At 36.4% G+C, this 22268-nt stretch overlaps 7 protein-coding genes across 9 annotated transcripts; 3 read left to right on the top strand and 4 right to left on the bottom strand.

The window, feature by feature from the left end:
- Window positions 1-70: 70 nt before the first annotated feature.
- Fkbp59 (FK506-binding protein 59kD) lies at window positions 71-3585 on the bottom strand. Of its 2 annotated transcripts, none has more exons than XM_043411680.1 (6): window positions 3427-3585; window positions 1777-2113; window positions 1579-1699; window positions 1254-1501; window positions 651-1160; window positions 71-503 (listed from the first exon to the last, which is right to left on the bottom strand). In XM_043411680.1, exons 2-6 carry the CDS (start codon window positions 2110-2112, stop codon window positions 336-338), a joined length of 1383 nt encoding a protein of 460 aa, XP_043267615.1. In that variant the 5' UTR covers window position 2113; window positions 3427-3585; the 3' UTR covers window positions 71-335. The 2 variants fall into 2 exon arrangements, with proteins under 2 accessions (XP_043267615.1, XP_043267616.1); XM_043411681.1 differs by having other exon boundaries at window positions 276-514.
- Window positions 3586-3929: 344 nt separating this feature from the next.
- On the top strand, window positions 3930-6382 carry LOC122405790 (uncharacterized). The gene is made up of 2 exons (XM_043410763.1): window positions 3930-5150; window positions 5548-6382. Exons 1-2 carry the CDS (start codon window positions 4086-4088, stop codon window positions 5824-5826), a joined length of 1344 nt encoding a protein of 447 aa, XP_043266698.1. The 5' UTR covers window positions 3930-4085; the 3' UTR covers window positions 5827-6382.
- LOC122405787 (coiled-coil domain-containing protein 22 homolog) lies at window positions 5866-9495 on the bottom strand. Its single transcript, XM_043410758.1, has 7 exons — window positions 9315-9495; window positions 8906-9077; window positions 8526-8826; window positions 7349-8028; window positions 6647-7087; window positions 6384-6576; window positions 5866-6301 (listed from the first exon to the last, which is right to left on the bottom strand). Exons 1-6 carry the CDS (start codon window positions 9362-9364, stop codon window positions 6457-6459), a joined length of 1764 nt encoding a protein of 587 aa, XP_043266693.1. The 5' UTR covers window positions 9365-9495; the 3' UTR covers window positions 5866-6301; window positions 6384-6456.
- Window positions 9496-9821: 326 nt separating this feature from the next.
- On the top strand, window positions 9822-12235 carry Las (lipoyl synthase, mitochondrial). Its single transcript, XM_043410765.1, has 6 exons — window positions 9822-10179; window positions 10301-10612; window positions 10971-11127; window positions 11421-11478; window positions 11558-11713; window positions 11783-12235. The coding sequence occupies exons 1-6, from the start codon at window positions 10114-10116 to the stop codon at window positions 12156-12158; spliced, it is 1125 nt and encodes a 374-aa protein (XP_043266700.1). The 5' UTR covers window positions 9822-10113; the 3' UTR covers window positions 12159-12235.
- A 74-nt stretch (window positions 12236-12309) lies between these two features.
- On the bottom strand, window positions 12310-14136 carry Prosalpha6 (Proteasome alpha6 subunit). Its single transcript, XM_043410774.1, has 5 exons — window positions 13976-14136; window positions 13430-13680; window positions 13156-13315; window positions 12675-12884; window positions 12310-12595 (listed from the first exon to the last, which is right to left on the bottom strand). Exons 1-5 carry the CDS (start codon window positions 13976-13978, stop codon window positions 12386-12388), a joined length of 834 nt encoding a protein of 277 aa, XP_043266709.1. The 5' UTR covers window positions 13979-14136; the 3' UTR covers window positions 12310-12385.
- Window positions 14137-14413: 277 nt separating this feature from the next.
- On the top strand, window positions 14414-16921 carry LOC122405789 (charged multivesicular body protein 7). The gene is made up of 4 exons (XM_043410762.1): window positions 14414-14842; window positions 15217-15997; window positions 16210-16417; window positions 16490-16921. The coding sequence occupies exons 1-4, from the start codon at window positions 14556-14558 to the stop codon at window positions 16564-16566; spliced, it is 1353 nt and encodes a 450-aa protein (XP_043266697.1). The 5' UTR covers window positions 14414-14555; the 3' UTR covers window positions 16567-16921.
- LOC122405784 (modular serine protease-like) lies at window positions 16862-22167 on the bottom strand. 2 transcript variants are annotated; one of them, XM_043410755.1, is made up of 8 exons: window positions 21976-22167; window positions 21211-21277; window positions 20737-21117; window positions 19879-20306; window positions 18936-19157; window positions 17797-18095; window positions 17358-17694; window positions 16862-17168 (listed from the first exon to the last, which is right to left on the bottom strand). In XM_043410755.1, the coding sequence occupies exons 1-8, from the start codon at window positions 22022-22024 to the stop codon at window positions 16906-16908; spliced, it is 2046 nt and encodes a 681-aa protein (XP_043266690.1). In that variant the 5' UTR covers window positions 22025-22167; the 3' UTR covers window positions 16862-16905. The 2 variants fall into 2 exon arrangements, with proteins under 2 accessions (XP_043266690.1, XP_043266689.1); XM_043410754.1 differs by lacking the exon at window positions 21976-22167 and having other exon boundaries at window positions 21211-21938.
- Window positions 22168-22268: the final 101 nt, after the last annotated feature.

Genomic DNA, 22268 nt, shown 5'->3' with positions numbered 1-22268 from the left:
TCATTTTGGCGGGAAATTTGAATCAATGTTTAAATTCATTTGGATGCAAAGTGTAGGATACAAATTTATCTTGAGATTATAAAAGTTTATTGATACACGATACACCAAAATGAACATTTATCGTAACGTGTAAATGCAATTACAGAGTTTGGAAATATTTTGAACATTTTCTTTTTAGGCAATTGGAGGCAGCATATGAGATATAGTAGATATACATCAATTTTGATAGTAATCTCTGATTGAACAACAACGGCAAGAAAACGTTGAAAGAATGATTTGTATAAAAACGAATGTATTAATTAAATGCATTTCTCTAAGGTAAGATAATTGAACGATCACATGTTTTTGAATTCGTCGCTTCCGTTGGCATTGAGCATGAGAATGTTGGGATTTTCTTTTTCAAACGCTGTAGCATCTCTGCCTCCTGGTCTCTCTTCCTGTCCCCATTCACCTAAAGTTCCACGCATCACGTCAGGCTGTTGTCGCAGTTCTTCTTCCTCCTTCTGCGATATTACTAACAGTTTACGGTCGAACATGAAATTTGAATTTTTTTTCGAAACTTAATCCCATTTTAACAATATTTCTCCAATTTAAAAAAAATGTACGTTTCTTTATAATAAATAAAGGAACAAACATCAATGAAGGCTTACCTGCTTATCCGCTTGTGCGAACTTGTCAAACATATTTGCATAAAGTTTCTTCTCTCTCGCAATATTTTGCTTGATGAGAGTATTACAGACTGAAATTTGTTTAGCTGCTGCTACATTTTTTGGCTCAACTTTAAGTACAGCCTCAAAATCTTTGACTGCAGTTTCCGGAGATGCTAGAGCGAATTGTGCTTGTCCTCGTCGGAACAGTGCTTTTTCGTTATTCGGATCGATTTCCAGTGCTTTATCACACTCGGCCTTTGCCTCAATGTTCTGCTCAGTTTTGAGATAAAATAGAGCAAGATTTAGGTGAACCGATAAAATTAACTCATTACGCTCGGTTTTGAGATCGTCCTCGAAACCGTCCTCGTGTTCTAAATATTTAACTGCTTTTTGACACATTTTAATAGCCAGTTGGTATTTTGACGATTTGAAATAATTCGTCGCTTTTTCTTTGAACAATTTCGCTTGAGCAACTTTCTCCGGGCCTTCCATTGACCAAGGTTCTGCTACCTATAGGATGAAAATTGTCATGTATTAGAAAGTTCTGTGAAATTGTTAACAACGAAATTATTCGAAAAATATCAAAATGGTGTGCTCATATACCTTCTCAAAATTATTCAATTGTATCGTATATTCTACATCCGCATCCGCAGGTATACCGAACTCTGCTTTACCCTCACTCTTGAACGCGAATTTGCTCTTGATCTTGAGCCTTGATTTTTCACCGCTGCTAAATTTTTCTAACGCCCTTTCTACACCCTCTATAATTCCAAACTCCTCACCCTCTCCCAGGGTGAATTGAACGTCTCTTTCTTCAAAGACTTTGTCATTGTATTTGCCAATCAAATGTACTATGATAAAGAGAGAAAAAAACATTAAAATCAATCAGACAGTTTTTTTCTGCAAGTTTTAAGCATGTGTTGCTTACTATCTACTACGGATCCGTCGGATGGATAACCACCAGATTTGCCAGTTTCTATCTGGAATCTTTGGATGCTCCCGTCGTCGTCAGGACTCAAGTCTTCTCCCGTGAAATCAATCATTTCTACCTAAGTTCAATAAGATTTTATTGTTAAAAAAAGAACAACTTCCATTTTAGACAAGGATAGAAAAATTTAAGTATTACTTCAAATTTAAGTGTCGCATCAGCTGGAATTTTTGGAGGAGAGCCCATTTTGCCATAGGCATATTTCGAGTCGCACGTGAGCATAGCTACTTCCCCTTTCTTCATGGTTGCTATTCCAATGTCCCAAGCCTTAATAACCTGGCCTTGTCCCAAAGTGAATTGAAACGGATTATCACGGTCCTTGCTTGAATCAAATTTTGTCCCATCCAACAGAGTACCGGTATAATGGACTGTGACTTTGCTGCCTGTGCTTGGAACTTCATCTCCACAGCCTTCCGTCAGGATTTCCTTTAGTACACCACCGTCTTTTAGCGGAGAAATGTCTTCGGCAGCCATACTATAGACATCAAGTGGACAAATGAATTTACACAAAAAAAAATCTCTTTATTTCTTATTTCAATTAGCAATTTTGGCCACCTTCTAGCAGTTCTGTTCTCAAAATATTGTCAAACATATCCTTCTTTTTCAGTATGACATACTCTTAATTTTTTTAATTTTTATAAGAAATATACTGAACGTTTCCCTATGTCCTACCGATTTCTATAGTTTTCTAGAAACTCATCGTTTTTTTTGAACAGACACTTTTTACATATATGTAAGTATATGATGAAAATGAGAATACACAATGGTCGAACAATAATTTCAAATAATGAGACATGCCTATGAATATTCAAATATATTGGAATTTGAATACAAGTAATCCTTTGTTTAAGCAAACTCATCAAAATTAGGACAGAAGCTCGACTCTCCAGTCAATGTTTTAAAACTTAAGTACAACTTGCAGAAAATCTAAATTGTGTCAACTCTTATATTTCTGGGAATATAAACATCTATAGAATAATCTAGAAAATGCATGATATAAAGCTTGTATACAAAATTGAAAGTTTCTTCTGTCTTCCAATATTTATAGAAATTATTTGCTGCTGAAATTCTTGTAAAAAATTCTAGAGTGAACTAGAAGTTCATGAGTTTCCAAAAAGTTTCTAGAAAGAATGATAATTTTGTCATTAGCAAGCAAACCTTTTGGTAGTGGGAAAACTTTGATATTGAAAAAAATGTGTAAAATAAAGTTCAAATAAGTTTCAAAACTAATAAACGTTCTAACATCTCCTGAAAAACAATTTTGACCCTACTATCAATCCGAAAATTCAGAATTGCATTTTTTTTAACAAACACTATCATACATTTTTCTGTATTTGAAAAAGTTTTGGAAAATCTAGAAACGTTTCAGAATGAATATGAAAATGTGAAGTTTTTTATGGCTTCATTTGAAAACGGATGTAAAACCGACGTGAAAGAATATATAATTTCGTATTATATATTATATATATATGTTACGTATGCATTCGTAGCAACATAGCATTTCGACAAAAGGGAATGAATAAAACTTCTATTATAAGTATTAAGCTTGTCAATCAAGAATTTTTGCAAAAAGTAGAGTCGCATGATTTTTTTTTATTTAATTTACTGCTCGATATTGATAAGCAAAACCACGAGGTTTCATTACAATAGAATGAGAAGAATCGACCTTTCTGGAAACGCCAAACGGACCAAGTAAAAATCAATGATGCACAATTTATCAGAAATGACTAAATGAAAAAACTACGAAATGTCTGAATTGAACAAAGTTAGGGCGTGATGAGTACTTACTTTCAGGATTAAGATGTACAATTAGAAATTATGTTTTTAGTGAAAAAACTTCTTTTAGTGCAGTAATCACGTTACGACTATATATGTTTTCGGTATTTTCCGTGGACGTCGCGTTTTTGTTCGAGCAGCGCCGCGAGAACTTACTGATCTCAGGCAGGAATATAATGACAAAAAAAAGTAGCCGACTCATCGCTATCATACTGCTAGCAAATATAGCGACCTCTACGAAGTCCGCGGCAAAATTTAAACGTCGTTTTTTTATATTTGCATTACAGCTGTTTAATATTCTTTAAAGCACCGGAAACGATTTAGTGAAAAATATTACAAGTAATAGTTAGTGTAACTTTTGATATACATCGGTACATGAGAGTGTTATTCCAATGAATCTAAAAACCTCGCCACCGGTTTTCTTGCGTCGAATTCAAAAGCACTCTATAGGATAGTTGCAGAAGCTCAGCAGCACATGGGAATCATGCTTTCGGCCGTGTTCGGCCGACGCGGATGTCTGCTATGTTTGATGCCTATCATGTTTTAGGCAACTCCTGGGCAACCCGGTGCAAATAATTTCATAATACATATTATAAAGTAAAAAACTCCGAAGAATATCAACTGAAAATTATAATGTCATAGTGAATAAATAAACAAATAAATAAAATAACATGTGGAAAATTTTAAGGAGCAATGCTCGTGCAGTGACACGTTCGCACTATGTGCAAAAGCTGAACAGAACATTTTTATCAGAAGCTTACAGATGTACCGATGCATGGAACAAGAGACTTGAATCGCCTATTCTCAGTAAAATAAATCCAGATGAATTTTTCATCGAACTTGACAAAAAATTTCAAAGCTCCGGCAGAGCGAGTGCGGTTGATGTTGACATTTACTCGAATATCGTTACAAATATTGATCACGTTGAAGGTCTCCTCAATATTCTCACCAAACTAAGGTTAACATCCGAAGCTTCTAATATTTTGGATTCGACTCATCATGCGGTCATTCGATACTTATTTGACAACAACAATATCGACGATCTTCTAACCGTATTGAACGATCGCATCAACTATGGAATATTTCCTGATTACTTGTGTTACAATATTCTCATGGATACATTCATAAAAAGACAAGATTATGCTTCTGCTGCTCGAGTCGCTGTTTTGTTAATGCTTCAGGAAGATTCTTCCAATCCTATATCCAATGCTTTAGCTTTATATTCGTGTCTTAAATATCTTGAAAACCCAGAGAGTTGGAAGGCTCCAGAACCAGAGCCTGAGGAAGATCCAAAGGGTGAAGAAATTAAAGTTCGAGTTCAATTCATCAGGAATCCTTTCTTCGATGATCACTTTGACCTAACAGACCCACAAGATCTTGTAGGGAAAACTCTTGTTTTCTATGGTAAAGCAAGCAACGATGTTGTCAGCAGAAGTTGCCATCTCAGAGGCCTTGTACTATGGAAAAAGTATAAAGATGCTTCCAATTTGATAAAACAGTGGACAGACAACAATCAGAACGAATGTATTTATGAAGAAGTATTGGCTCAAGTACAACAACACCTTTCACATATTCCTGAAGATAAAATAACTGATGAAGTAAAAGAGCTAAATGAGCTCTTGAATAAATTGGATAGAAGCAACCTCGCAAAAGGTTCCGTGCTTGAAGAAATAGAAAAAAGAGTACGAGAGGCTGTCAAAACTCATGAAGAAACTGATATATCGGAGACTTACAAGGTGAGAATCTAATCACTGTATCTGAAGTATGCTAAGTGTTAATTCAAATTAGAAATTAAATTAAAATGACATTTATGAAAATAAAGCGGATAAAATTTTTCTAAAAAATCCCAACTACTAATATTAAAATTTACCATCACGGTCCTTTGGATTTACCGAATTCAGCTAAAAAACAAATTCAGAGTTTTAGATTTATTTGGGTTCATTAGGAAACTGACCAAATAATTGTACGAAAAACTATTTTTTATCATAAGTTTGTACTCGACGTAAAGTTCAGAACTTTGATCTTCTGACTAGTAAAAACTTGGAAGTAACATCAAGATTTTCTTCACAATTTCATTCGAAATAATCCATGAAAACAATCCACGATTTTTATGAAATTTAAAAACAATTCTAGATTTATGACGATTGGGAAAAGACGAGGATTTCCTTGCTCCAGGCTCAAATCGACGAACTTGATAAAAAATCAAGGCTGGAAAAGGTTGATGAAATGAAGAAAGAGCTACAATTGCGGGAACGCTTCCTGACTTTCTTCGAAAATAAGAAAACGATTGAATTACAAATTGAGCAGAAAATAATAATGGAGAACAGGAAGTATGGTCCCAAATTACGAGTAGCTGAAGACATTGACGACAATTACATACCTCCCGTAATAAAAAAAGAGCGAAGAAACTAATGCTCGTTAAAACTTAATGAGAAGATTACAACGTGCGAGTATCGATATACGTATTGCAAATTTTATACAAGCGTTACATTTCTGTACATTATTAGTCTTGTTTTATGTCATTCTTTCCTTACATTCTAATGACATTTATACTTGATTAACTCGTTGGAATTTGATACGACGAGCTGACCCGATATATTATACAATTGCGTCAACGCTCAAGTAATTATAGTATCGATGAGAATGATCATTAGGCTTCGTACGAAATACCGCATTTTGAGCGTGAATTACTGAGACGTCTTAGCCATTTTGATATCGGAATGTTCCCAAGGCCTATTCAACCGAAAAGTCAAATGCGCTCATGTAAATAGGAACACCAATGACGATTTCTTGCAACGTGCTATTGTCAATTGTACGGAACATTCATGAGCTTTATGCTCAATTTTTCATTCGTTTTCTTTTGTTTTTTCATTGCCACAATCATCACCTGAAAACACAAAATTTCATTTTTATAACTATTGTTCACAAAACAAACCGAAAATAAACTTATCATGATGATGTAACCTTACTTCTGTACAAAGTTATTTCTGTCTCTTAAATATTTCGACAGTAATTTGCGTTCTGTCGTTCAATGTATGAAAATCATGATTTTTTATTCTCTATTTGTGCCATCAACGACGCCGTTTCTTGACGCATCTGTGTTAAATCCGCAGTTATTCTTTCCAAATTAGCTCCAACATTTTTCGTTGATTCAGAGTCGATCTAAAAGTATAAGAAGTTAAAAAACAAGCAGCAGTTTGTAAAACTTGTATTCTATTTTTATTAAATATACCTGTTCTTCCAAATCTCGTATTTCACGTAAAGTAGCCCCAGTTTCTTCGACCATAGTAACAAGCTCGCTACAATCCGAGTGCAGAGTAGCGAGAAGTTTGTAAGCACGCCTCGATGCTTCGTTTGTTTTAGCGTCGCGAAATATCAGTTCGTCCACCACAGTAAAAGATCTCTCGAGTCTGCCCGTTAGAGTATTAATCTCCTTCTGTATCTCGCGAGTGTCTGCCAAAACTTTGTTTATGTCGTCTTTTTGTTTTCGAACGTTGTTTATTATTTCTAGTATTCTCTGAGTGTAGGCTGAGCGATTAACATCTTTCGGTAATTTCTGTACCTCTCCTAACAATTGAGAGTACTGCTGATCTTTCATATGACACTCTTCTAGCAATTCTTTTTCTTTGTCACGCAATAAACGCAACTCTTCGAGCTTCTTCTGACTACTGTTCTGTAAAATTTAATGAAGAAAAAATTCACATAAACGCGTACAATTCGATTTTGAAAACAAGAATATATTTACCGAAACTCCAAGTATTTCATAATCTTCAGGGCTTAGTCAGTTTGAATAGATCACACATTCCCAAAGTTTAACACACCAGATAAGTAAAATATATTTATAATAATCTTCCAGTGAATGGGACAAATTGAAGAGCTCGAATTTTGCTGCACTTGAAGATTCATGAGAAGTCCTGACAGGGATAATACTCACAGTTTTAGCAGAATACTTTTCTCTGCCATCACGATACTGTTTGATTAAAGGTGCTCTGTGTTTCTCCCACTGATTTGCTAAATTGATCAATTTATTCCGTCCAGAGTCTATAACAGTTTTGAGTTTGTCTATATTGTTGTCTGAATCTGCCAGCAAATCGTAAGTCCGCGATTTGATGATTTTTTCAGCTTCGAGAACTTCAAGCTCTTTCTCATCGGTTTCATGTTTGTTCGTGACGTAAGAAAGCTGTGCAGTGATTTTATTTATTTCCGCCTGCGCAGTGTCTATGTCAACCCTCAGCTTTTCGCAATCGGATTTGATTCCCTCGATCTCCAGAGTGCGTCTTTCTTCTCTCGTTACAGAGCTGGCTTCATCAGGTTGAGGAAGCGATACTTCGGCAATATTTCGTTCGACATCAGATTCCACTCTTTTACTACGTAGTCTGTCATTTAACGTGAATCTGCTAGTGACAGATATTTCTGGAGATTTTACGGTAACAACTGGTTCAGCAGTATTATCGGACTTTTGTGAATTTAGCCAATCCAATCGCTCCATTATATTCGTTGATCGTGAATGCAGGAGTTTTGCGTTGTGCGATAACATGGAAGACAAGAGGCTTTGTCGGTCCCTTGTTTGCTCAGGCACTGGTTGTTGATAACGTATATAATAACTTTGAAAGTCTGCAAGTGAAAGAAAAATAATGAAAACATTAAATACATGCTCGAATCGCAAATGGACTTCTCAAATCAAGACTCATGATGGAAAGGAACTCATTCAGATGGAAATATTGCTAGAAACAAACTTAATTGATCTGCTTATATATAGGTCTTTCTCAGTATACTTAGGAGCTCCAAAAATTTCTGGAGAAGAAAAATAAAGCTAGCTAAATCAAACCAAGCTTATTGGTTTTGATTTTCCCCTCATTAAGAGATGACATGCGTCCTCAATAATAAAAGAAAATGATTCCTCCAAATCACTCGTTGATATTGCTAATTAATCTTTAGTTACAATTATTTTGATCAAATTTGAAAATAAATTGGAGAAAAACCATCATTTTCTGAGGCACTCCAATACACAATAATTGATGCACTCTAAAAAACTTTGTTCTGCAAATGCATAAATTTGTATATCACAAATACATTGAAGTACTGCTTATTGTATATTTTTGGTAGGTTACCTTCGTCATCGTTGGATGTTGGAACATCAATATCAACAGATCTGTAAGGCACATGAACGTACCCTCCTCTCCTGCAACTTGTTTTGTGACAATAGTGGGGTAACCAGGGAGAGGAGAGACTGCGTGTGACAACAGCCGCAATAGATTTTTCTAACTGATCAATTTTACTAATTGGTTCGTTTGATGTTTTGTCGCTCTCCTTTGGGAGTTTCTCAACTAAAAACATGAAAACTCTCCGAAGATCAGTCTCTGAGCTGTACAGGAATGTTTGATAACCGATATCTCCTCTGTATCCTAATTCCTGAAGAATCATTCAAATTCATTACTTCAATCCCAAGAAAAGGAAGAACTATTTTTGTATTCTTGGTTTTTTCAATTACCGAACAAGCCTGGGCTAGTGCAGCTCCAACTCGAAAGCGAGCTGCCATGTTTGCAGGAAGCACTTTCGATATTCCAAGACCCGGTCGAATAATTTCTAAACATCTTACTGTAGCATCGACCACTAGATCGGTGTCGAAGCCTTTTAAATTCGTCACTCGTTCCTCTATATCACTGCGTTTGTAAACACATAAAAAACACAGCACGCATGTTTTTTTAATGAATATATTTCATTGTAAGAATATATTTGTTCGTTGACGTTATAATTTGAGAAAAAAACGCAACAGTATCAGAGCACCACCCACTATCTGTCATTCTTGTGTTCCGACCGAAGCCTATTCTGGCTCATCTCACTGATGTTTTAAAATGAAAAAATGCAATTTTCAATCGTCTCAACGGTGGCATACTTACCAGCCTATTTCACGTAGTGAATGAATTATTATATTGTCAACTTCCTCCATCCTGTATAAAAAAAGTTATCGAAAGATGGTGAATTTCAATAATAATCGGTCATACGCCAGTGGCGGATGGCTGACTGAAACTACGGAGAGTTCAACCGGGTGAGTTCTTCTTCAAAAGGCTCATAGGAAATCAGTCAGAAAGATGTTCCTCCGCAAATATATAGCTGATAATAAAATATATTGGTCTTTAGTACGTATCGCCATCTGATGATTTACTCTCATTGAATTTACAAATATATCTTCTCAGTCAGCTATATTTTTCTTTAAATATTACAAAATATATATTGTTAACGATTCTGATTTTGGATTCTTAGATCAAGTATAATCGCATTGATAACATCCATAGATTCGTTTCCCGCCAATTCCGATCGGAAGATAAGCGAATAATAGTTAACGTAGATTTTCTTCTTATCGACGATTTATGTCACGAAAAATTTTTCCTTCTGCTATATATATAGTATTTAACTAATCACTATGCGGGGGTAGTACATAAAATAAAAATGATTTCATAATTTTGTTTTGATCCATATTATTATTCGATCGGAAGCTTTCGTCATAACGCACAGTAGAGATTAAAGATATTGAAGAATGCATTAAACTCTGGTAGTAGTTAAATAATGAAAACGCAGTTGAACTGCGTCACATCGAAATCCTGAAAATTGAAGGCTTTACAAAATAACTCCGATCAGCTGTTTTGAAACTTTTGAGCCTGATTTCGTGAACTTTAAAGAAAATTTTTTAGATCCATCATGTTGCGCTCAGTGAATACACGGAACCTAACTTTGGGAGCGACAAATATCAATTTCAACATAGCAGTAAGTTATTTGAAATAATTAATAAAGGAATAATCGAATTTCAATCGAAAATTTGAAAAATCATATATACGTGATTATCGCTCGAAGGAAATGTCACTTGAAATAAAATTTTACAAAATAGTCTAGACACTCGTCGAAATCGAGCAAGGAAACATTTTCTACAAAGTTAAAAAGCGGTCCACAGCTGGAAGATTTCATAGATGGTTCGATACCAGAGTACAAGGAAAAACTTAAGCTGGAAAAGGGCGACAAGAGCAGATTGCGATTGCCACCATGGTTGAAAACTGAAATACCAATGGGACAAAATTACAGCAGGATAAAAGCACAACTGAGAGATCTTAAACTGAGTACTGTTTGCGAAGAAGCAAGATGTCCCAATATTGGAGAATGCTGGGGAGGTGGAGCTCACGGCACTGCTACAGCTACCATCATGGTACTTATATAATCCATTTTTACTTACATATTCTTAATATAATAAACATTGCAGCTCATATGTGGTACACACGAGTTCATGAATACCATACAGGATCTATTTTTGCTTTTGCCTTGTCACGCTTGTTAAACATTGTGACGTTAGAATCTATTATCCATTTTTCCAAGTTTACAAAGTTAAACATTGAAATTTATATCAACTAAATGTAATTGTATTATTCTCCCTTTCATTTTGTTTGAGATTTGAAAACACACTCATCCTACAAACATCATAACATTAATGTAGACAATCATATGACCAAAAAAAAATATTCAATGCTGATAACATTGTATAAAACTAAAAAAAAAAAATTTTCCAGCTCATGGGCGATACTTGTACGAGGGGATGCCGTTTTTGTTCTGTTAAAACTGCTAAAGCTCCTCCGCCTTTAGATCCAGAAGAACCAATGAATACAGCAACAGCAATTACGGATTGGGGATTGGATTATGTTGTCTTAACGTCTGTAGATCGGGATGGTCAGTACAATATTCAAACTCAAGCTCAAATGATAATATAAGATAGGCTTCAATTTCTGCAAAGTACAAAAAATGTTTGATTATTAATTCATTGCTGGGATTACAAAATTCAGTAGGGTCTGTTGTCAACATTATATGTAAATTTGCTTGTCTCTAGCCACTGCTGTGACTCCAAGTCTCAAACGTCCAAGTTTATAAAATTTAAATTAACAGAAAAATCAATTTTGGAAGAACCGTAGAAGAAAATAATTCAAGGTTTATTAAAAAGTTAACGAAATTGGAATCAATTACAGATTTGCCTGACGGTGGAGCACATCACATAGCAGCAACAGTGAGAGAACTGAAGAAAAGGTAAACTCTTGGACCAAATTTATAATAGCTTTTCAAGCACAAATATAACAATAATAAATATATGACTTTTTTACTATAGGAGTAATATTCTAGTGGAATGTTTGGTCCCAGATTTCCGTGGTGATCTGCATTGCGTCAATGTTGTCGTGGATTCGAAGCTGGACGTGTTCGCTCACAATATTGAGACGGTCGAGCGGCTAACACCTTTCGTACGCGACAGACGAGCACGCTATAGGTAAAAAACTTAGTCGATGATGGAAATACTCAATATTTCGAAACATGTTCATAAGTCGCTATATTGCAGACAGTCGTTGAGCGTTTTGGAAGGTGCGAAGAAAGCTGACGCTGATCTCATAACAAAATCCTCAATAATGCTCGGTCTCGGTGAAACGGATGAAGAAATTGAACAAACGATGAAAGATTTACGGAGCGCAGGCGTTGACGCTCTTACTCTAGGACAATACATGCAACCGACGAAGAGACATTTAAAAGTAATCGAATACGTGACTCCGGAGAAATTCAAGTCTCTGGAAACGACTGGTAATCGTTTGGGATTTTTGTACACCGCGAGTGGTCCCCTCGTGAGATCTTCGTACAAAGCTGGTGAATTTTTCCTAACGAATATACTGAAAGAACGTGGAAAATTAAGGAAGTCCGAGGACGATACCGTTGCAGCGTGATTTCTCTCGATCCGATAGATAAATGTTGTTAATATTCTAAATGTATTTTGAATAATAGAGATATTAGAAGCGATGAACATTGCTGCTTATACAAAAATTTAACATTTATACGTTTATGCGTTGCACTTGAAAAGAAAACAAAAACTCGTGGTTTTCGTATACAAGAAGCGAAAAATCCTTTTTTTATTACAACGGATGTGGGCAAACGATTGGGAATACATTTTTATTCACTCAGTGTCCATGGCAACAGACACCCGAGGATCTGCCGGTCCTTCGGGAGCGTCAGGGCCTTGAGGTGGTTGGTCGTCCTGTTGAACGTCCGGACCTGCTGGTCTACCACGTTTGTCTTCACCAATCTCCGACAAGTAAACGGCCGTTGCTGCCTCGTCGAGAACCGTGAATTCTGTGCCTTTTCCAACAATGCCGATTGAGACGTTCTGCAGTACAAAAAGTTGTGTTTTTGTTAACTCCCATGATTATTTATCATTCTGTGAGTCTCAAGTGTAAGTACGCTACCTTCGTCGACAAATCCATCTCGTTCGGTAACGTATCGCGCAATGCTCTCAAACCATGTTTCACCAGTTCTTCCAAGGTACAACCCAGAAATTCGGTGAGATGTTTCTCCAAGTAGGTTCGAGCACTTTGAGAACGAGCTCCTATAGCCATGGCTTTGCAGTCGTAATAATTTGCTGACGGACACGTCTGGTAAATATGGGGCCCTTGATCCTTTTGCAGAAAGTTATTTTATTTTTTGAAAATATTTTATTCATTTTAGTAGTTTTTATATTAACACAACGTAGAGCAATGTTGTGATTATCATATCCAAAAATGTGCGAAGTTTATTCATCAAAAAATTAGAATCAAATGCTTTTCTATTGGTATCTACATTTCAACAGTGAAGTTGATGTGTATTTTTGAGACTCAGCTTGGTCAAAGTTGCTACTCAATAAGCAAAACAGAATATATAACAAACCTTTTTTTTATAAAATAAACTTACATCGTATCCTCCAACCAAGAGACCTACACCATACGGACGTCTGTCATATCTCTGGGTACAGGTTTGCATCTTGTTGCCAAGGGTTGCTATTAAACGGCTGACGGGCAACACATCGTCATGGGAATACTTATAATTCAAGCATTCAGTGCGCATATAACGGCTACAAACAGGAAAGCAAACACTCGTAAAACACAGATAGAAGGATACAGGAATTAATCTGATTGGAAGAAAAAGGTATCTAATTTTAAAGATGACTTCAAAAATAGATTTCTACCTCAACATTCTTGCATCAGCGGTCAAACCAGCAATTGTAATGCCCATGTGTTTGTCAATAGGGATAATTTTCTTCTGATGAGCAGAAAGTTCTGAAGATGCTCGTTTAAGAGCTATCAAAACTGCATGTGTCTTGTTCTTGAGTCCTACAGTGGCAGAACCAAGCTTCACTGCTTCCATAGCATATTCTACTTGATGTAAACGTCCTTGGGGGCTCCATACCGTAACGTCACTGTCGTACTGGTTTCGAAACTAAAATACACGAAATTAAAATTTTTTGAAGCTAAAAACCGTACACCTAACCTGCAAATATCGAGAAATGTGAAGCAGGAAGTAAATTGTATTGAGGTGAAAGAATTCGGAAGAGCGCAGACCGTAAAACAGGAATTGGGTCTGAGAATAATCTTTTAAATATAATTTTACATTATTTAGAAATAATTGTAGGTGCACGTTAACCTCTAAGGTACTATAATGACGAAGCAGTAATCGAGATGTTTCATTTGAACACTGCTTAATGAAACCGATTTGAAAAGAATATTGTTCTCACCATTTTTTGACACTGTGTAACGAATTGCCCGAGTTAATAATGATGTATCTTTTTACTGGAATGAATGAGGAGTAAATTTCCAAGTTGTACCGTAAATCAACTGTCATGCAACCGCCGCTAAAGCAGGCTAAAGCGGCTAAAGTAATGCAGCGTTCTGAAATAATAAAATCATGAGATATGCGAGCTTGTGAAAAACTCGTTCGGATGACTGGCAGAGTCTCACCGGCTGACCGGCGCGTTTTTAACCATGCAGCAGCATCCTCTGCTGTTCTGTTCTGTTGTTTTATATCAGCGAAATTGGATAGTTACCATTCGTCGCTTCTTTTCCTCTTCCGATAATATAGGTACTATACACATATATATATATGATAATGCTGCATAAAAGAGATAAAAGAAGAGCACTGTTGCATCAATCATACATGACTCAACTTTAAAAATATAAATACATATTAATAGTGCGCCTACTGCGCAAACAACCGCTATGATTGCAGTGAATGTGTCGTCTCTATAGTTCAAAGTTAAATGTTTAGAATCGTTGATAGCTCATATTTTGTGTTCATTCGAATAAAAATTAAGAAGAATGGCGACGAAGGACAATTTAAATAACAGTCTACCTTTGCCCGCTGATTCGATGCCGGAATGCTGGTCTAGGGACGAAAGAATGAATGCTCTGTTCGCTGAATTTCGTAACCGTTCAGTCAACAGCCAGGATTGGGATTCAAAATATAAATTTTGGGAAAAACTTATATCAGACTGGTTAAGTTCCAAACAACGGTGTATTTTTTCAGTGGCGGATTTAAAAGTTACATTTAAAAGGAATGGTCGGACTCCTCTATGCTTAACCACTGTAGCTGAAGAACTGCTACGGTAAGTCAACATAAGACAATTTTTTGGGATTCTAACCCTTGAGTATATTTTTAGTTTGTAAGGTCCCGAACATAGTTCAGGTTCAAATTCTATTATTTAGGTTTCTAAAAATTTATCATTTTTGCTAGTGTATTGAATACAGTTATTTTAATAATCGAACAGTTTCATCTCATTGAGGAACACTTGGATATGATACCCAATATTTTTGCTATATTTTTTATCCAATAGGAATCTAACAAAGAATTTAATTGATCACATGTTCATGAAAAATGTGTAAACAACTTATTTCATATTCCATACCGCAGGTAGACCATTTACCTACTAAATAGAAATTAGCCTTTAAATAAAATTTTGATTTCTTCTGTATCATACAGGAACGGGGAAATAATCTCTGAAACACAATTTCTGAAGGACTCGAGCAGTGGATGGACAGCTTGGGCAATTGATACAATGATTAAGAAGCCTATGGTGTGGTCATTTTCAAAATTAAAAAATTATATAGTAAAAGATGTAATCGACGTTGACGCCAAGTACATACATATGAAAACGTTGAAAGAATTGGCAAACTTAATTCTCTCGACCATCAACGAAGATAATGACAACGTTCTCTTATCTTTGTCACAAATAACAAAGAATTGTATCCAAAAATCGGGTAATACGAATATAACAGAAACTAATGTGAAGATGGCTTTACTTTGGCTGAGAAGATCTAACAGAGCAACGTTCCGAGGCGAAATTTTCCAAGAATCAAACGAATTTTTGGTCAAAATTTCTATAAATGGTGTCAAGGAAGTTTCTGAAGCAGAACAAGGCTTATTCAAGCTGATGGAACAAGAAAAATTCCTCATTAAAAACATAGAACGACTTGAAACTGAGAGATATGCTACTTTGATAAAAGCAAAAACTTCTTTAGCCAACGGTATGCGAGAATTGGCAAAAACTTGCATTAGAAAAAGGCAAGAAATCGATAAAACCATAGAAAAGCGTGCTGCGGCCTTGCAGAATGTTCAAACTCTCATAGCCAGAATACAAGATGCTAATTCGAACACAGACATTCTCGCAGCCTATAAAACAGGAAGTAATATACTGAAGAGCTATGAGAATATTGGACTGAATGAACAGAATGTGACCAACACAATGGACGATATATCCGAGGTGAATATGGCTTTGAATTTCGGTAAAATTAGAAAAAAATGAAAATACTTAGTACCAGTTCAGAATTGTGATCAGTCAATATTTGAGAAGTTGTAAGGATGACAAAATTTCTTGAAATTTTATTCCAGTTAACAAGTTTGAAATATCGATGTAACAAAACTTTTGGATGAGAAACATTTTTCATTGCATGTTTTTTATATTTTTCTCTGCAGGCTGTCGGTGAACTCGCTGATTTGCAGGATATAATATCCACAACGATAGGAACACGAGATACGGATCTAGAATTGGAAGAGGAGCTACGAGATCTGCTCGAAACGTCGCCCGCCAACATCAAACCCAGAGAAAAAGGAAACAATATTCTTCCTGACCTCTCGAATTTGCCTGATCTTCAGAGCGAGTTGTCGGCTTTAAATTTAGAAGGTAGTTGAAGTCTTGAATTTCTGGCGCCACTGATATCGAGTAAAAGGTGAATAAGTGATCATTTTTCCGCAGAGTTTCCACCTCCACCACTGAGTACTCTTCAATCGAAAACTTTTAATACGTCACTCCAAAAGGACAATCCGACCTGATTTTTTTAATCCAATGAACACTATTTGTTGGTACTCGTAGGAACTGGAAAACTTCACACGTTACAAAAATGAAAAATGGAACAGTAAACAAACTATCTTTTACATTTTCATAAATTGCCGCGGTGTGATATCAATCATTATCGAGTGATTGATCATGTTTTATTCATTTGTCGTGTTGTGATATTATATGCTGCCTCAAACTGGCTAAATTTCGAGTCTCCTATACATAGATAATTAAAACTATAAGAGCGACTTGACATTATTCAATACATGAAACTCCATGAGCACGAACGAATTAAAGTATGACACCTGTATTTATTTTCATTTGATAAAATTAAATTATTTTGAAGATTCACGACTTCTCGACTTTACTGGACACGAGGGAAACGTGTTGTACATTTCCAGCTTCAGTATTACATCCTGAATCCATTCAATGTGACTGGATATCTTAGTGTAAAGCGAATACGCGTGGCTATCACAGCTTCTCGTGCCACCTGAAACCGTCGCACCCAGTCCAATACTCACAAGACCTCGTAAATACCAGAGACCACCGGTTTTGAAGACCAGCCCACCGCCACTGTCTCCATCACAAACTGATGAGCCTGCAACAGAAATTTCAAATGCTTACTGAATTAAGTGGATAGAATACTTTTCAAAATATTCGTTCGAAAATTAAAAATAGAAATCAGTCCTATCAATGGTTTACATGCATCAAGAAAATTCTTTAATAATTTGTTATCGAGTAAATCAAAAAGATTTTCGAAGTTTGAGTAATCCTTGATAATACTTACCATTTCTATATCCAGCACAAAATTTGTCGATAGTAATAAACTTTTCATTATCGCGATCGCTACTGGAGGCTTTGCACTCATTGAGTGATATGTATGGTACATTGAGGCTTTGTAAAACTTGACTTGAGTTCCCCAGTGCGGTTTTACCGAATCCAGCAACTTTGCCATAATTTCCAACTTCGAGTACTGATTGATCGCTAAAAGCGGAGACATCGAGACAGGCAGGCATGAGGATTGACGAAAAAATGAATGGTCGATCGATGTGTAGAATCGCAATGTCACGAGCGAAATTTCCTTCGAGACCCAAGTAATTACAGTTCACGAAAATTCTTTTTACCTGAAATAATGAGAAGAGAGGACATTTTAAAACTGAATCGAGGTAAAAACGGCACAAAAAGTGTATATGCTTTAGAATAAAAAGGTATTACAGTCCACGAACTTTGGCCTTTTTCACAATATTTGGATTGTGCAAAGAAGTGTTGAACTCCTGGAATATATTTCCCGTAGCGATAGCGAATTTGTCAGCATCTTCAACTTGTTTGGTGGATTCATCGAAGACGCAATGAGCTGCAGTGATCAACAGATCACTTTGAATAATCGTTGCACCGCATATGAAGCTTTTATGTCCATTAGGAGTGTCGGATCTGTAGAGGGTTGCGTGCCAAGGAAATTCGGAAATTTTTGGTAGCTCGCCATTCACGATCAATGGTTTACTCCTCATGGGTATTTGGCCGCACTCTGAAATTACAAATGCAGAACCCACTATTTTTCTAATTTTCAATGTAGACGTAGATTTGTAGAATTGAAATAACCAACGCGGAAGAGCACTGCAATGTATCAAGTAAATAAGCGCGCACAACGAGAACGGAGCGTCAATGAAAATGGGAATAATACAAGATGAAGTTTCCTTTCGTTTAACGATGATCGATAAATGATTCTCAGAATTATGAATATAAAGAAAAACCCCATTCGATAATTCACTTTTTCCTTATTTAACTAGGAGCCCGTTCGGCTCGAGTACGTTAAAATACATCGTAACATAGCGTTTCGTTTACTCGGTCTTTATGCGCCCTTTGAAGACGGTGTAAATGCGTCTCGCAGTCATTGTCACCCATTCAAAAAAACATTTTCATTGTACGAATTAATGTTTTGAACACTACGTATGTGAGGAGAAAAAACGTTTGTGTAATGCTCGGTGGTGGTTGTCGTACTAACATAGCGAAAAAATATATATTTCATTTTTTGTTTCGAAAGAAAGCTGCTCAAAGTTTAAAAAGATATCGCCACACTTCGGCGCATTTTGGTATGTACAACAATTTGAATAATTTAATGAATTCGGTACTACATAAATTTCTGGTGACGTGAATGATCAGCAGTCACAAAGCAACGATTTGTCATCTCATCCACGCATTCTAACGTCTATGTCAGGATAACCGTTTCCCGGTAAAGGGCTAACAGTACTCGCATCTGTTTTATTATTAATAACGTCGATGATCTTCGATAAAGGACAAATGTTATCAATTGAATTTTGTAAAGATATTATCGTCCCGTTAAACAGAACGTTGATTATAACCGGACCTGGGGAACATCTTATGGGCTCTGGTTCCCATTGACCTCGTGCGTTGCATTTCACGTTCTTACGCTGCGACGATAGTATCGTCGAATCTGAACGATAGCTATTCCGACATGATACAATCGCCGTTGTTTTCAGAGGTACCGGAGATTCACAAGATATCCATTCGTCGTTATACCTACAATCGGCCTCCGTTGAAGCCGTACTCAAGGGTTTGCAACGAATTTCTGTAAAATAAAGCAAATAGTATTACAATTATTGTTTTTTTCTTCAAGAAACATTACATTTCTACGATTGGTCTTTTCTTCACAAATTTTTGACAATAACTCATTACTTTTCAAATTTCTCAATTATGGTACATTTTCTGTATTTTTTTTTCCATTAGTTAAATGATAAGAAGTTGCTCTTTGAGACAACTGTTAAAAAATATATCAAAGAGAGCTCATTCATAGTTGCAATAGGAATGAGAACCAATAAAATACTGAATTCAATCGATTTGCTCACTAATTATTGTATTCCTCAATTGTACTATTGAACACTTAACCAACAAATGATAAGAGTATGTAAAATAGATGAAGATTTCTCGAGAACTAAAATTGATGGCACTCAGCCAAAATTGTAGTGGAAACAGAATTAGCAGTTCATCAAATACATGAAAAACATCATTCAAAGGGTTTTCAAATTTCAATAACATTAACTTTTAAGAATAATAATGACAATTTTAATAAGTTATTAAGGGACTGTTAATAAAACTGATCATTGTTTTCCACTGTGTTAATGAGTTTGGCGATTTGTCTGAATATGTATGAATTTATTTTTACGCATATTTAGTTTTTCAAGAATTTGCCAAAAATTTCGAATATCACAAGAGTTTTCGTAAAACAACGATCAGTGAATTTTCCCAGTTTTTTAGTGTCAAGTGAAGAGAAAAAAAAATTACGATCTTACCAACACACTCGGGTTCATTCGACCACTTTCCCTCAGGGCCACAAAATACGTCGCCAGTGCCATTGATTTTGTAGCCTTCATTGCAAGTGTAAATAAGATAAGTGCCAGGATCAAGTTCATAAGTGTTGCTTCGAGGGTCGCAATGTTGATCGTTCTGACATTGCGATTTGTGTAATCGCCAACGACCGTTGTTCGGTTGGGATGGAAGTCTGCACGGTGGTCTTGTTCGCCTCGGAGGCTCGGTGGTCGTTGGCCTAGAACTGAATCCTGTTGGTCTCTCGTTCGAATCATCGGTCCCTCCATTATTCGACGATCGACATAGAATGCGATCTTCGTCCGAACCATCCGCACAATTTCTTACTCCATTGCACTTTAAATTACTATCGATGCAGGCACCGTAGTTGCAACGAAATGTCCACCGAGGACAGCTGCGTGTCAAGTCAAAAGATAACGTAGTAAACAAGTGTTGCGAAACAATCTTCGTAAGACTCGTGTGTATGCATACATTTTTTTCAAATCATTACATTGAAAATTCCAAGCGAACTTCCAATGCTTCCGACTGATCATCAGATGCAATTTTTCTCTTCAAAATTCAGAAGTGATTCAATTTTTCTGGAAGTCTCAATGATGTTTGTCTGGTAAAAATATTTTAGCATGACTTTTTACTCCAGCAGTGATGAAAAATTCTTCTAAAAAGCGTTCACGATTTCATTTGTCTTATAAAACTGTCGCAAGTGATTATAAAAACGAAATTATTGCTGTTGCAGAACTCCATCATTGAAAGTGAAGTCACGTCAACCACGAATGTATGCACGAGAGATTTCTCGAAAGCAAATACCATCGTAAAATCATTCTTACTTAATCCCACCGCACACAACACTTGTCTCATCGGAACGATCGCTACAATCGGTAGTACCATCGCACATCGCGCTGCTCGCAATGCATTGACCATTGTTGCATCTGAATTCACGGCTAGTGCAGGTCGCGCTACTGGCCGAATTGTTACATCTCGGAAGAAGTTCGTCGCTCTTATCGACGCAATCGTCGATTCCGTTACAAATCGCGTCACCGTCTACGCAACCTCCGTAATCACAGCGAAATGCAAACTCCGGGCAAACAATTTCAGGCCTACTGCATTCTTGGCGTGTCTCGTCGGACCCGTCGCTGCAATCCGCTCGTCCATCGCACAGCAAATGACCCGCTATGCACTCGCCGTTGGCACAACGAAAGCTCAAAGATCTGCGAAACGATTGAAGAGCGATTAGAATTTGTTTAAAAATAAAACGTTGTACATGCGGTGACAAGTGATTTTCTTTTTTTATAATTACGTACCCGCAATTGGATGTTTGCCTGCTACGATCTACCGTTAGACTTTTCGAATTTGTGATTCCGCTAAGGGCTAGAGATGAAAAAATAATTGTTTTCTGTGTTTTTCTTTCTCGCTTAGAAAAAAAGCCGAACCGTCCGTATGTGATAACAAAGCACCGTATAATTAAAGAGCCTCGGAGCATCGTTTTTTATACTGGCAAATCTGCCTGATACATTCAAGGTCATCGTTTACATTCGAGCTCCAACCGGTTTTTCGGCCACGCTATACACTTATCTATTTTTCTTATTGCGATACTTGTCAGAAATGTTTTTAGCTTCTCACAATCAGCGCATACTCCGTGGCAACTATGTTCTCAACTAATTATGATGATGCGCGCGGATGAAGATTGATTAAAAATGTATTTTTGTTCCATTTTTTTTCTCTTGATCCACGGTTATCAAGAATCGGATAACCTTTCCCGACGAATCTTCACTCGGTTCGGTTCATTTTTTATTTTTCTTCAATTTGTACGTCAGCTTAACTATCCTGTTTGTGCAATCATGGTGTGGGGAATACCGCACGATTATATTTCAACGCATGTTTCGAAGAAAACGTTTCCCGGAACCGCTCCAACATCACGAAAGAAATAAATCGTCTTTTAAATAAATGGAAAAAAAATCGGCGAAACCATACACAAGAGAATTTCAATGTTCAATAATCGAGGAAGCGCAAAAACATATTACGATACAGATCGAACTTAAATTGCTGAAGAAGATGAATATAATTACCGAATATAAATATCGTAGAAAATGTTTCGAGACGGCACGGAAACTTCATTGCAAAAAAATAGTTGATGCTTTCAAGGATAAATAACGATGAAAACAAAAACTTTTCCGGATATATTAATATCCTCGTCGGTTGAACGACGAACGCACACTGATTTGAACTATCTTGAACTGGCTATATATCGGATCCAAACACTCCGAGTGCTTCCCCACCGGTCGCGGCCATTCATCTGGGATTTTACGTTCTTGACCTACGTTTTTTTTTCCCATACGCCTTAAACATCACTTTTGACGCC

The sequence above is a fragment of the Venturia canescens genome, chromosome 2 (assembly GCF_019457755.1).
Source record: "Venturia canescens isolate UGA chromosome 2, ASM1945775v1, whole genome shotgun sequence".
NCBI classification, from domain to species: domain Eukaryota; kingdom Metazoa; phylum Arthropoda; class Insecta; order Hymenoptera; family Ichneumonidae; genus Venturia; species Venturia canescens.
This window is presented reverse-complemented; position numbering and strand designations above follow the sequence as displayed.

Coding starts and splice junctions, on each gene's coding strand:
- LOC122405787 (XM_043410758.1), bottom strand. CDS start 9,364: ATGGAGGAAGTTGACAATATAATAATTCATTCACTACGTGAAATAGGC. Junction 8,029..8,525: donor AACATCCAACGATGACGAAG/GTAACCTACCAA, acceptor TTTCACTTGCAG/ACTTTCAAAGTTATTATATA. Junction 7,088..7,348: donor AAAAGTATTCTGCTAAAACT/GTGAGTATTATC, acceptor TAAATTTTACAG/AACAGTAGTCAGAAGAAGCT.
- LOC122405789 (XM_043410762.1), top strand. CDS start 14,556: ATGGCGACGAAGGACAATTTAAATAACAGTCTACCTTTGCCCGCTGAT. Junction 15,998..16,209: donor CAATGGACGATATATCCGAG/GTGAATATGGCT, acceptor TTTTCTCTGCAG/GCTGTCGGTGAACTCGCTGA. Junction 16,418..16,489: donor GTCGGCTTTAAATTTAGAAG/GTAGTTGAAGTC, acceptor ATTTTTCCGCAG/AGTTTCCACCTCCACCACTG.
- Las (XM_043410765.1), top strand. CDS start 10,114: ATGTTGCGCTCAGTGAATACACGGAACCTAACTTTGGGAGCGACAAAT. Junction 10,180..10,300: donor ATATCAATTTCAACATAGCA/GTAAGTTATTTG, acceptor TTTACAAAATAG/TCTAGACACTCGTCGAAATC. Junction 11,714..11,782: donor GACAGACGAGCACGCTATAG/GTAAAAAACTTA, acceptor GCTATATTGCAG/ACAGTCGTTGAGCGTTTTGG.
- LOC122405784 (XM_043410754.1), bottom strand. CDS start 21,389: ATGCTCCGAGGCTCTTTAATTATACGGTGCTTTGTTATCACATACGGA. Junction 21,118..21,210: donor AGGCAAACATCCAATTGCGG/GTACGTAATTAT, acceptor ATCGTTTCGCAG/ATCTTTGAGCTTTCGTTGTG. Junction 19,158..19,878: donor GAATGAACCCGAGTGTGTTG/GTAAGATCGTAA, acceptor TTTATTTTACAG/AAATTCGTTGCAAACCCTTG.
- Fkbp59 (XM_043411680.1), bottom strand. CDS start 2,112: ATGGCTGCCGAAGACATTTCTCCGCTAAAAGACGGTGGTGTACTAAAG. Junction 1,161..1,253: donor AATTGAATAATTTTGAGAAG/GTATATGAGCAC, acceptor TTCATCCTATAG/GTAGCAGAACCTTGGTCAAT. Junction 504..650: donor TCGCACAAGCGGATAAGCAG/GTAAGCCTTCAT, acceptor GTAATATCGCAG/AAGGAGGAAGAAGAACTGCG.
- LOC122405790 (XM_043410763.1), top strand. CDS start 4,086: ATGTGGAAAATTTTAAGGAGCAATGCTCGTGCAGTGACACGTTCGCAC. Junction 5,151..5,547: donor ATATATCGGAGACTTACAAG/GTGAGAATCTAA, acceptor AAACAATTCTAG/ATTTATGACGATTGGGAAAA.
- Prosalpha6 (XM_043410774.1), bottom strand. Junction 13,316..13,429: donor GCTGATGCAAGAATGTTGAG/GTAGAAATCTAT, acceptor TCCTGTTTGTAG/CCGTTATATGCGCACTGAAT. Junction 12,596..12,674: donor AGATGGATTTGTCGACGAAG/GTAGCGTACTTA, acceptor TTTGTACTGCAG/AACGTCTCAATCGGCATTGT.